Source organism: Liolophura sinensis, chromosome 8 (assembly GCF_032854445.1).
Source record: "Liolophura sinensis isolate JHLJ2023 chromosome 8, CUHK_Ljap_v2, whole genome shotgun sequence".
In the NCBI taxonomy this organism is placed as follows: Eukaryota; Metazoa; Mollusca; class Polyplacophora; order Chitonida; family Chitonidae; genus Liolophura; species Liolophura sinensis.
Window position 1 is genome coordinate 54,234,392 of NC_088302.1, and position 14,095 is coordinate 54,248,486.

At 40.6% G+C, this 14,095-nt stretch overlaps 1 protein-coding gene across 1 annotated transcript; it reads left to right on the forward strand.

Annotated features, from left to right (window-relative positions):
• Positions 1 to 4,498: 4,498 nt before the first annotated feature.
• On the forward strand, positions 4,499 to 13,535 carry LOC135473686 (glycine receptor subunit alpha-2-like). The gene is made up of 9 exons (XM_064753552.1): positions 4,499 to 4,913; positions 7,152 to 7,362; positions 8,529 to 8,629; positions 9,087 to 9,154; positions 10,010 to 10,230; positions 11,102 to 11,184; positions 11,693 to 11,827; positions 12,577 to 12,926; positions 13,266 to 13,535. Exons 1-9 carry the CDS (start codon positions 4,499 to 4,501, stop codon positions 13,533 to 13,535), a joined length of 1,854 nt encoding a protein of 617 aa, XP_064609622.1.
• Positions 13,536 to 14,095: the final 560 nt, after the last annotated feature.

Genomic DNA, 14,095 nt, shown 5'->3' on the forward strand with positions numbered 1-14,095 from the left:
TTGCTCATCTTACTCCTCATGCAGTTTCAGTTTGACTGAGCTGTACAATTATTTGCATTTACAAGATCAAGGTTTTGAGAAAACATTATGCTAACGTAATAAAGACCCAATGACTCCGCATTATTTACATTGCTTTATGCGAAATTATTAGACTGTGTTGTCGGAACGGTTGTTGTTTAAGTACAGATATATTTACAAACTATTTACATCGGTCAGTCTTGTGACACATCAGCTTAACATGGGGCTTATTTGTAACTGGATTGCAAGGGCCAAATGATGGCTTACCGACACCTGTTCTCCTATCAATAGGAATGTGTGGCCATTTACACCTCAAACAGCACAAAAAAACCTATTCATCCCCTAGCAAATAACCAATACACACAATTCACCCTGGCTTATAAAAGATTGTACTGAAGTCGCCCAAATGACATAAGGTTTCAGACAGTGCTGTACACGCGAAAGTTGTAAGAAATACATTTATATATTTATTGATCGGTGTTTAAGGCCATAATCAAGAATATTTCAGTTTTCAGTTATTTCAGCATTGTGCTGGAGGGAAACCCGGGGAAACCCACCACCATCTCCACGCAGCTGCCTGACCTTCTCACGTACGGCCAGAGAGGAAGATAGCATGAACTGGACATGAACTCACAGCAACAGCATTGGTGAGAGGCTCCTGTGTCCTTGCGCCATGCTGGAGTGCTAACCAGCTCGACCCCCCATTAAGAAATATAGGTGCTTAAAGTAACAAATATTCATGAAATGTCTGCCTCTGGTGCGCTTTCTGTGATGAATTCTGTCACCTAAAGACCATTTTGGTGATGGCTGCATTTTACAGATGTGGACAATGGCATGGTCCTCCATGCTTGAACTGGAAAAAGAAAGTGCCTTACATGTGTCTACTGTATGCTGGAGTAACTAACGTATTTCAACAAAAGTTTGCCTGTAAAAACGCACTTTTAAAGATAAATAAAGGCTTTAAAACGATTATTCGGATGCCAATACTTCACAGAAAGAACCCTTAATTGGTAGTATATAAGCTGGATGAATCAATCAGAATAAAACAAACCATATCACTTGTAGATGTACATTCCTCTGCTACAAAACAAAACTAACTCCCAAAGTGTAAGGGTAACCAGTCAAAAATATTTTATTCCACTTTTATGAATGATCAAGTCACAATCTCGTGACAATTTAAGCTTATGTCAAGCTCATCTAATCTATAATTTATGCACGGGTGTGCACGAGTGGTGATACCGAGGCAACATGACTGCTGTAGGGGTCCGTTATAGTGCCTGTATACAAATGGAGATCTTTTCATTGTCGGTTGAAATTCTTTTCATTTCCGCTCGTCACCATAACACAGGTTGGGAACAGCAGCAACAACTAACAAAAATACATGTGTTTCATGTCAATTTAAATCACATAATTGGGGGATTTGACTGTGCAGAGGTACAGCGTAAAGCTCTGTAGTCTCGTTGATTGGTAAAGCGTAATGTCCTCTGTGTGCGTACAGCGACGGTTTGAAATCACACAGCAAAGCATTGGCGCACTAAAAGCTCTTCTGAATTATGTGTGGCAAATATTCCGAGTCGTGATCATATCATGTACAGCACACTGCACTTAGCAAGGCAGATAATTATTCCAGTCAGGTGGTAAGAATTCGTGATGTTCCAACTGTGCAAGGACGACGAGAGCTAATAGGAAAATAATAGACATTTGATTTGACTGGGTCATTCCCAGTAGAGCCACAGAACCCTGGACCAAACCAGGTGCATGGAGGTATTGACTCTCAGGGTAACTTGTTTGACAAAGGCAAATATCATCGCTGAGGCCATATCAGAAACCGCCATTCTATATATATCGGGCAGGATTTTGACCAGATCTGCTGTTAAAGCTGAAAACAGAAACACTTGCGGAAAATCAAATTCTTTCAATGATTCGTCAATCATCGTGGGTGTGCCTACCGGCCCTGATTTTCCTCTTCTCTCCAGTTGTTTTCATCAGCCCCAGGTAAGAAACCTAACCTGTATATAGGTGAGACTGAAATGTTTGATGTGTTTTCATATTTTGTGTGAGTGTGTTTCCTTTCCGTTTGGCTTTCTCAGAAAGTCAGGTTACCGGTACATTTGGGTGGAAAAAATTCCTGTCGTTCCTTTCGTCACTTAGTTTGTCCACCTCAATTATTGCCAGCAAAGCTTTTCTCAAAGCAGCAATGATAACGATTGCATCACTTCTTTGATCTTGTCCAGTGTCGACATGGAGACTTGCCACTCAACCATGTGATACTATTTGTGATAGGAAAGCATTATCCAAATGTCAATACCGTTATCATGATTCTGTGGTTGTGGTAAACAGATTTGTGTCCGCAACGCTATTCCATCATGAGTTGGGCATGATGACCTTTGTCGTGCCATGTGTATAGGAACATATGTAAGCAAGAATGACACACGCTTTTGCTTTTACATTCTGCTGGAGCAGATGACGACGATAGCATAAATGATTTGTCCGTCATAAGAACTCATCCGGCCTTCACCAACCCGACATTTATTTATTAATTTCATTGTTGCTTACCGCCGTATTCAAAGATATTTCACTTTCGCGAAGGCCCCAAGCATAATGCTGCCATTCTGCTGCACGAACACAGTAAACTATGCCATTAGCAATGTTGTTTTCTTAATGCCCACCAAACGTGTATGTTTAGGCCCGTCGTTATGGCAACAAGAGCGTCATAAAAGCTGAAGGACAGCATATTGCTCTTGTCTATTGTCGACCAAACATTACCCATTAATACAAATTCCCATAGATAGCGATTTATCTAAGATTCCATTGACCTTACAGTTGAGTTTCATCGGGCCTGGTGTCAATCCGTAGCCTATGAACAATTCGGAGACTGTAAGGTTTTATTTGATTTATTTGATTAGTGTTTTACGCCATACTCAAAAATATTTGAGTTCTCAAAGAACTTACTGCGATCACATTGGTGAGAGGCTCATCGCTCCGCGCTGGAATACTAATCCTGTTAATGCAGTTAGAATAAAACCCTAACTGACATATTTCGCCGGTTACGTGTGACCATTGCCAGCTATCTCACACCGTCGTCGCTGCTCTGGTGTTTCCTCTCTATGCTGTACGTCTTTAACTATATTGTAAAGCCTGATATGTCTTTAAAAACGTTTGCTTTGTGTGTGTAATCAGATAGGTATTGTGTCTGGTTCCATTTAAGTTTGACGGGGAAGTTTTTGCAGATACCAATGAATATGTGCCGTTGACAGCACACGGTATAGACAGCACACGGTATAGACAGCTCACGGTATAGACCTGTTCGCGTTGTAATCATTAACTCTCCTTTATTTATGGATGTGTCGGTCAACTACAAGTAGACAGGTTATACCCTGGCAAAAACTAAGGCTTTTTAGGGTCAAACTTGTCTTTGTTGTTTTGCCACCTTTGACCTATTTCACTCAAAATAAGACTGTGGGCCACCCAAAATTTGACTGTGGGCCGCCAAATTCCAAGATGGTTTCCAAAATCACAGAAATAGGGCAATGGCGACTTCTGTATACTCTACAGAGGTGATTTAAACATATATTATGGGTTATTAAGACATGAAAAATCCAGCGAAATATGAAAAATACGCCAAAAACTCTTTATTTGTTGCATAATATGATAAAAACCACAAATTGCACAAGTAAATATTTGAGATAAATATTTCTGTCATAACAGTGTTTCTAATTTTCTTCTCTTGCCGCTCTCTAGTTACTGTTGCTGCTTTTTATGCTGTACTATTATTCTAGGTGCATGTGTGGGCAGACCAAGGTCAAAGTCAACTGTTAACAGTGTGGGAAAGCTATAAATTGAAACAACAATCGAGTAAGCGCACACACACGACACCAATTTGATGTTACCAGGATATTCAGTGACAAAACTTTCAAGTGTTCTTCTATGAAGAACATGCTTGGTTGCTGTAGCCGAGCATATGTTATCTGGATGGCTTTGTAAAGGTAGTTTGTGCTCATTTCCGAGAAATAGCTGATCAGGACAAGGTAGCAGTGGTACCCAGGTGCATACCTTCATGGGAGTTAAGGTACATACAAATATTTTATCGATCTTTGATACACAATATTTGCATTCGTAGTCGATAATATGGCTGCCTAACCTTTCTTCACCTTAAAAAGATGTGTGTTATGCCATGACTACATCGATGACAAAGACGACTCAACGACAATTACACAAAACTACTCCATCAGCTAGCTAAAAGATGGTTAGCCATTAGCAAGAGCATTTACCTCGAGCCACCATATGTCTGATGTTTGATTCCAACGGATATGTCAGTACTTCAAGCACATCTCAAGCAGAGAATATTTCTGCTATAAGTTTGATGATTCATCGTATGGCCGGGAGTAAAGAAGCTACTACTCTGCTTCATCCCTGTGCAGTTGGAATTCCCTATTCTGATGTCGGTTTACAAACTTATAACTGGGCGAAGTCTGTAAGCATGGCTCATAAAAGTATGCTTCCACCGGGATTTATTACAGGTCGTAGTGTCCGTGTGACGTTTGATGATTCAGACGGGAAGCAACAAACACCGACAGAATCTCAAACAACCCATCACACAACGGGAACTATACCTCAGACCACACTTTCGACTGATACGCACGACCCACATCCTCTGCCAAGCCACGAGCTTGATATTCCAGGCCAAGAGGAATCTGATTATAGCTCATATGAGATCCCGAATAAAAGAACTCCGCCACCATCATTCCCTTTGTTTACTGACAACTACAGGAATTCTCCACTACTGGACGAGGCCCTTAAACGAGATATAGCCTGGGCTGTATGCTCAGCTGTAGGGGACAAGTGCTTAGATGAAACCATTTCAGAAGAAGACAGATCTGAACTTCATGGTGTTGGTTCATGGACAGCCCTCATGAAATCAGTGACATCATCGTCTTCTACTACTTGCCTCCGGAACACAAGGTGGTAAAATGGTGCATGGGTATGATATTGGAGATGGTAAATGACTTGAAACTAGATTACACTTTTTTCACATGCAGACGAGGCCATAAATTCAAAAATGTTAATCATTTCATGGATCCAGGAGGGGAAGTATAAAATCATACCATTCACTGGTGGTTTTCACACTATGCTTGTTGCCCTTAAGATATTATATAAGAAATATGGTTGTCTCGGATTTAGCGACTGGTGGGTTGATTCTGGGGTCATAGCTGATGGTAGCTCGGTAGCCCAAACAATGAGGGACGGCATTATTACAGAAGAGTTCGTCTGCACAAACAATAGTTTGAAGCTCTTTTTAGATACTGCATGAAGGACAAAAACATGTTCGCCCTCATTCGACACTGAGATGAAAAGAGCCATCGCAAACCTCAGACTGAATCTTCAGGCTTTGATTAAGCAACCTATGTTTGATACAGTCATAATAATGTGACATCAACATCCGGGACACAGTCACAGATTGTTGTCAAGTATATCAAAGAAGCTTCCTCTATCTTATGTCTAATAAGCTCTGTCAGAAAAAAATGCATTGAGAGACTTCCAGCTGCACAACGAGCCCTGACCCGTAAGTGTTTTGCAGTTGACCACATGAACTATGCCAGATACCTCACATTCCAGCACAACGAGCCCTGACCCGTAAGTGTTTTGCAGTTGACCACATGAACTATGCCAGATACCTCACATTCCAGCACAACGAGCCCTGACCCGTAAGTGTTTTGCAGTTGACCGCATGAACTATGCCAGATACCTCACATTCCAGCATGTGAATGTTACTGACATCAAGCAAATCAAAACAGCTACCTGACATGATCTTATCACGAATGGATTTGGTGGTTCTTTGTCTGGCCAACCATTTTCGACAATACATGTTGATTTGATTACTGAAACAACTATCAGCAGAGAAGTGAAGGTGAGGGCTGGCCCGATGCAGGGTCGTTACAGCACCACAGACAGCTTTATCAAAAAAAGTCCGATCATGCCTAATATTAGAACTAAATTGAAAGTAGTTCACAAAGAAACAACTAAAGGGTCCAGAAAGCAGCACGAGGCCATGGTCAAACAGCTTAGTTCTCAACACTGACAAGTACTTCAACCCATTTATCGATGGACCTGCCCGACATATCAAAATCGGTGTTGAAATTGATAGTCATGTTATGTTTGGTCTAGTTGCATCAACAGAAACAGGAGAACAAAAATTCATTGAATTTGTAAACCGTTGAGAATCCCGTTGATAGTTACAGAAGAAGACACAACTTGGCTTTTCAAAGGTGATGAATTCCAAGCCATTAGTAATCACCAAGAGGCGGACACCAGACTGGTGTTGGAGGCATCCAAATCTACGTCTTCCGTAATTGTAAGGGCAACAGACACAGATATTCTTGTCTTACTTATGTATGCCTTTTCGTCATGTAGACAAAGTGAAAATTGGTTCATGAAATTTTCCTCATGGCATTGGTATAGTGAAGCCTCTAGAAAAAATGGAAAAGCTTGGAAACTACTTTTTTCTATCTAAACTGGGTCCATCGCTTGAATCTGTGAAGGATCTTCCATCTGTCAAGCGTTTCTTCAGAACACGCATGTACGCAGGGCGGCGGAATGACAAATTTGTGACAAAAGTTAAAAAGTATGACAAACAGAAAGTTAAATCTAGTTGAAGTCTGCTGCCTGACGAAAACAGCACGGCAGAGCATCTGGAGAGAAGTGATCTACAGGCATATCTATGGTACCAGTGTCTACAACAAAATTTCACATATCCATCTATTGTGGACAGAGTATAGGAAGAAACTGATAACGGTATTCGACTAGAATGGTTTACATGCACTCAACTGCCACCTAGCCTGTCGATGAGAAGCAAACGTCACAAGAAAGTGATTGGAACTGGTAAGTCAGACATTACTCTTTCTTTTTCTCTTCAGGTCTTTCATCCATGTGAACATGTGAGGATCAAGGTTCAACTCCATTCAAATGTCGATCATTCTCGTAAATGGCTACGGCCTCCTTCATTGTGAAAAAGTGCGTTTCCGTCATATAAGTAAAACGGTTTGCTGTTTGGCGACAACTATCCGCGATCATTCATTTCATTCAAACTAAATGTTGTTAATGACATTTTATATTATTTCAATGGTTTTATGCAGGAGAACTTAACTATGACGCCGACGAGGACATCCCAGTGACGATGAGGCAAGTGCCACCAAACAAGAAGAGAAAAAGAAATCCCACCACCTGTGAAACTGCCTCAGAAAGTTACCATGGTGAGGACGAGTTTACAGGGATTCAGGATAGTTCGGAAGATGACAGTGCCAGCAGTTCATACAACAGCGACGATCTGCATGTAACTGATTCACAGTCAGACAGTGGCCGAGAATCTTCTGATGAACATTAATATATATACGCATTGATCAAGAAAAATAATTTCTTTCTCTGTACGGTTTGAGTTTGACAAAAGTAAGTTCCTTTTTGGTTTGAAACCATGTATATTTTTTCACATTTCACATTTGCATGTCCAACTTCACGTTTTTGATTTTAGTGATTTTTGCATATTTCATTGGATTTGTCATGTCTTAATACCCCATAATGGATGTTTAAATCACTTTTGTAGAATATATAGAAGTCGCTATAGCCCCATTTCTGTGATTTTGGCGGCCATCTTGGAGTTGGTGGCTATCTTCTGTTCTATATCAAATGTTGGGTGGCCCGTAGTCTTGTTTTGAGTGAAATAGGTCAAAGGTGGCAAAACAACAAAGAAAAGTTTGACCCCAAAAGGCCAAAAGTTTTTGCCTGGGTATAACCTGTCTGAAGAGTGTACTTTCAGCAAGCTCACACCACCCACACCGCCCCTACCCTCTATTTACGTCGTCTATTTTTCACTTAATAAGGATGGTTTGATTCATATTCATATAAGCTGGCTGATTATTTATGTGGCTGGTCTGTTTTTTATTAATGATACATTGATGAGTAATAACTCGATGAGTGGCCCCGATGAGTGGCCCCGAGATGAACAATAATGTATTGCTGGATGCATTTTGACAGTGATTACTTTCATTCTGTAGACACTGTGAAATTAGTTTAAGTTCATTTATGCTCTGTAAGCAGACATTTCATGATTGGTTTTCAAATCATGCCTTCGGTTCCTGTGAAAATTAAACCTTATTCTGATAATACAAAGAACGATCCTATGACAATTCAGTCATGCGCTCATTTCACTTCCGTTTGGTTACTTACCTTCTCATCCTAGCCTTGTAAGCCCTTCTTCAAAACACCTTGGCTGTAGTCGTATAAGTGAAGTATTCTTGAGTACAGCTTAAAACATAAATAAAATAAAAATAAATAATTAAACAAAACACTCTGCTTCTCCCGACTTTTCCAGAATTATACTGACATAAATATTCGTACTGATTGAAAGTTGACAGTGAAATGTGATCTGAAAGGTTAATCGCACAGGTATGATTTTGATGATTGAGGTGTCAACTTACATCTAACGGCACTTTGCTTCTTTTTTTTTTTTGCTTCAGGGTGATGGCAAATAAAACGGCAGAGTCTAGAGCTGAACTGATCGACCAGTTGCTTAAGCAAAAGGGATACAACAGACTTGTTCGGCCAGGCGAAGACTCACGTTAGTAAAATTTGTTTTTTTTTTTGTTGTTGTTGTTGATTATTGATGCTTTTTTTTTCTTTTCCACAATTGTGAGACGAAACCACGTGGCTGGAAAGTTACTGGACATCGTTACTTTTACAATTCAGATCGTTGATGAGATTTTCGCATGTGTGTAAGTGTGGAGGCCCAGCAACTCCAGATTTGGACAATTTTTATTAATAAGATTGCAAGTAGTTTACACATGTTGTGTAAAGATTGGAATCGCCATTTGAGAATAGTTTATAGATTAGCCAGAAAGGCTAATTATAAATTTTCAAAATATCATTTTACAATCAGATTACCTTTCAGAAAACAGGCATTCCTACATTCGACTAGCTTTGGTTCATTTTAATTTGAACATCATTACACAGGCCGTCACATTCTAAGCTACACGTAAGTACTGAAGACAACCTGCTGAACACCTATCTCTTTGTAGATACACCCACACCAGTTACCATCGATGTTATGGTGCACATGATCAGCTCTATATCGGAGATCAACATGGTAAGGAAATGACACAACTGCATGCCTTTGAACACACTGCGTAATCTTTAGTTAGCGAATCAGTGTGGTAAAGGGATGACTTAATCATAGGCTTACTGCAAATTTGATTATTCTCAGACAACCAGTCAGTGTACTAAGGTAATGACATTAACACAGGCCTATTACCAAATCTGACTATTCCCAGAAACCAATCAGTGTACTAAGGTAATGACATTATCACCCGCCTGTTACCAAATCTGACTATTCCCAGAAACCAATCAGTGTACTAAGGTAATGACATTATAACCCGCCTGTTACCAAATCTGATTATTCTCAGACAACCAATCAGTGTACTAAGGTAATGACATTATCACCCGCCTGTTACCAAATCTGATTATTCTCAGACAACCAATCAGTGTACTAAGGTAATGACATTGATGTTTTACGCCGTAGTCAAGAATATTTTACTTATACGACGGCGGCCAACGTTATGGTAGGAGGAAACCGGGCAGAGCATGGGGGAAACACACGACCATTCACATGCTGCTGGTAGACCTTCCCACGTACGGCATGAGAGGAAGCCAGCATGAGCTGGACTTGAACTCACAGCGACTGCATTGTTGAGAAGCTCGTGTCATTCCCATACTGGATTATACTCAGGTAACCTATCAATGTGACTTGAAAATGACACCATTACTGCTGCACTTGCTAAATAAATGTCATCACTCTTCCATTGGAAACCTAAAATCAAGGGAACTGTAATAATCAATCAGTTTGATGATGATAAATATAATAATAGATCTTACATAAGTCGCCATAGGATGCAAGTCAGTACGTATATGTCTATTACGTGTAATATTTATGAATGTATTGCAGGAGTTCGCAACAGACATTTATTACCGTCAACGCTGGCGAGACAGCAGATTGGCTTTTGAAGACTTCAACAAAACTTTGAACCTTGGTTACAGTCGAATAGAATCTATCTGGTATCCCGATATTTATTTTCCGAGTCTGAAGGGAGGTTACCGACATGACCTAACATCTCCTAACATACTGCTGAGGCTTTACCCGGACGGTACAGTGCTCTACAGCCAGCGGTAAGTATTAATCGTATGTTGGTCGTACTGACTCTGCTTGCTTTCCATAATTACACAGTTGGGCATTTACTGGTCAGATTTATGTATTTAGTCGAATGATGTTTAATGATGGCCAGAAGGGCGGTAAGCTGCCCCATTCACCCATTTCAGATGGCTTACCAACTGTTGAAACGACTTTCTCCGCCAATAAATATACCCGCTTTCGTTTAGGAGAATTATTGTAGACTATGGTGTCACATCACTTTCAAAGAAAATTATTGTATAATACTGTCGTCATATTTCATACAAAACAAGAAATCATACAAAAGCTGCTGGAGAATTGCTTTGGGTACCATTTTGTCGAGGATTAATGTAGTTTTCTCCTTAGTGCCCGAATTATAAACTGACCAAATGAATACATACGTTTGCTGTGGAAGTGCACCCTCACAATACAAATAACGGTGAATCTTCGATAAAACATTGCCCGAATAATCGACTATTGAGATGTTTTATGTAGATGACCGTGCGGTTTGTAGAATTCACACGATTTGGTGTACCGACTCGACAATCTTTATTTCACACGATTTGCTCCGCGAAAATCGATAGGTGGTTCACGCTTTACTAATCTGTTGATTTCTGCAATTTAGTAGACGGAACGGGAAATATTTTATATTATGGTGTTCAAATTTGAATGCTTCATATCAATATTTTACGAATACCAGGTATTTGTTAATGTAACTGTGCATCGATTGCTGCAGAAAAGTTATACACAATATTCAAATGTACCTGTCATTAGCACCAATCTCTGGTATTTCCAGATTCAAAGTATTTCTGAAATATCTTTAATATAATAATTCTGTTATTAAATCTTCTGACTGTTTATGTTCAACAGCCTGGCACTTATTATGGCCTGCTCCATGGATTTACAGAAATTTCCTTTGGACAAACAGAGATGTCGACTCGATTTCATGTCCTGTAAGTATTTGTATGGATAAGTTGCTACGAACTTTTGGGTCACCAAACCTCTGTATCGATTGTTGGACATTTACTATCGATACAGCATAGTTGACAGCAAAAGCGATTCTCATCTACACCTGCTGTGTGCGTCTGTGGATCCCGCAGTAGTAATATTGGCGTCACGTGTCATCCTCTTTTCCGGGATGTTCCTTGGTTCGTCAGTTATTTGTCAACGGCCGATGTTTATCTCTTGAAATTCGGTTTCATCCAAGTATGGAAATGATCAATGTAGCATAAAGCCTGACCCCCAAGTAAAAGCGAGCAACACGTGAACTTTGGGGCGCAGTGTATGCATGAGAGGGTTTCTTCCAAATCTTTGCAATAATATGACGTCCATCATATTGATGGGTACAGCTTGTAATGTTACATGGGTATGACTTAGTTTTAAGGATCTCATTGATTGGTTACAGCAATCGTCTTGTGAAACCATATGCTGAAAGTCATACCTAAATACACGCTGTTTTAGATGGCTACACGGTCGAGGAATTGACGATATCTTGGGATGGCCAAAGCAACATCAGTCTGAACAACAATATAACATTGCCCGATTTCGAACTTGACGGCTACAAGCTTGGAGATTGCACAGAGATATTTTCCACGGGTAAGGTGTTTAGGTGTAAATGTGTGTTTAATTACAGGTAAACAATCCACACTATTACCCTCAATGCTAACTTCATAGACGATCACCTCTCGGGCCTCCTCTTGAGTCTGCTTTTACCCAAAGTATACATTAGTGTTCAAACCACGCCAGGATGTCCACAAACCTATTGTCGGATCTCGTGAAGTGATAGTCTAAACGTTATTTTACATCTGTTTTTAATATTAGTGGTTATGGGAGGGGAATACAACGGGCTCTGCTTGTTTTTTTCCTAACGATCTTTGTTTTTAACGTTATACTGAATAATTTTGTCAGCAGTAAAATAGCGTCTAATATTGCGTGTGGGGGGAACGAGAACGTCCAGAGAAAATCCCTGGCCACAGGTGGGCTACTGGATTACTAACCCACGAGTAACACGTCATAATGATAGACGACAAACAGTCTCCAGCGGGCTTCATAAAAACGAGGGCGCATTGCAGACCGCTTACTTCCATCAAGGCTCCGATAACCATGGTAACTGGGAAGATTGAGATTGTGACATAATTGTGGACAATAAGTATTTTTCCATGGCCGTCCCCTCACCCTCCACTCCTCTCAGCCGTCGAATAAAGGAAATGTTCTTGAGAGGAGGACTAAAATGCAATCAAACCATAGTTTTAATTCTGATAGAAAAACAGCTTTTGTACATTTGAGATAAACAGAACAGGAACAGTAAGTGACTTGATCAGAGTAATATTTTCTGCATTTTTTAGGAACATATGGTTGCGTATTTGTGGAGCTAAAGTTTACCCGACAGTTTGGACATTACTTGACGGGAACGTATCTGCCCACCATGTTGATTATCGTCCTGTCTTGGATCGGCTTTTGGATTGATTACAAGTCCACGCCGTCTCGCATAAGCCTAGGTCTGCTTACGGTCCTGGCTGTGACCACACAGAGTACGAGCATACAGGCGGAACTCCCCCGGGTCTCCTACGTGAAGTCCATCGACGTCTGGATGGCCATCTGCATGGTGTTTGTGGCCGGAGCTTTGCTGGAGTTTGCTATTGTAAATGTAATTGCCAGAAAAGATTCCGAGAAGATTCTCACAAAAAGGGCTATGGTACACACACGCAATGAAGAAAGCGGTGTAAGTTTATTTGTGATCAGATAAGTATTTCTCAGTTCTTTTCGTGGGAGAAGCTATATTACAGTTTATTTCAGTATATTAGTCAGTGTTAAATTTAACCTCCATTTTCTAATATCAATGACATTTAATTTCTTTCAGTAACATAACTTCGCCGAACCAAATTATATATGTTGTGTGAAAGTTCACCGTTCCGTTTCGAGGTTTGGAAGAAGTTATTGATAACAAGTAAGATTTAATCGTCACACGAATGAAAAAAGTCATGCTGTGTTTTAATATGTTTTATACACTGATTCGGTTGTTTGTCCCTAACAGAGACTTTCAACGGCATCTTCAACGGCATCCACTCAGGAACTGGTTTATACCGAGAAAAATCACCGGAAACGGGTATCCTGGGGAAAGACCCAAGAATCTGCCCACGAGAATTACACTGACAGCTCAGAAAACAGAGGGTGTTTGAAGACAGATGAGAGCTATGCCTTACGCATTGATAAGCTCTCTCGCATTCTCTTCCCAGTTCTGTTTTTCCTCACGACCATGATCTACGGACTTTCGGTACATTTACATGCATACCCCGAGGAATGAAGACGTTTCATTTATTTGACGTATTTATTTGATTTTTGTTTTTCGCCGTACTCAAGAATATTTCACTAACACGACAGCGGCCAGCATTATGGTTGGAGGAAATCGAGCAGAGCCCTGGGAAACCCCGCGACCTTCCGCAGATTTCTGGAGACCATCCCACGTAGGACAGGAGAGGAAGGAAGCTTGAAGTCTTGGTGAAGTCACGCATGGGAAGCCTACCTCTTTTGTTTGCTCATTTGTTAGATTGGGGTTTAACGCAGCTTTCAACCTTATTTCGTTGATATCACGACCGTTTAATCTTGTAGAAGGTCGAATCCAATGCGGATAGTGCTGCCTCACTGGAACGACATGTTGGTATAGACCTGCTAGATTATACTTATACCGTGTCCACCAGTATTTGGCCTAATCCTCTTATGTTGATCGCCTGGAGAGGTAGTGCCAAGATTACCTATGTAAAAGCCACTGCAGCTCTATCCGCTACCCCGCTGCAGCTCCATCCCCTACAGCGCTGCAGCTCTATCCCCTATGCCACTGCAGCTCTATCCACTATGCCATATCAG

Bases quoted from the DNA above. Each gene is read 5' to 3' on its own strand.
- LOC135473686 (XM_064753552.1), top strand. From the start codon at position 4,499: ATGGCTCATAAAAGTATGCTTCCACCGGGATTTATTACAGGTCGTAGT. The intron at 4,914-7,151 runs GTTCATGGACAG...GGTTTTATGCAG, and splicing joins ATCTGAACTTCATGGTGTTG to GAGAACTTAACTATGACGCC. The intron at 11,828-12,576 runs GTAAGGTGTTTA...TGCATTTTTTAG, and splicing joins CACAGAGATATTTTCCACGG to GAACATATGGTTGCGTATTT.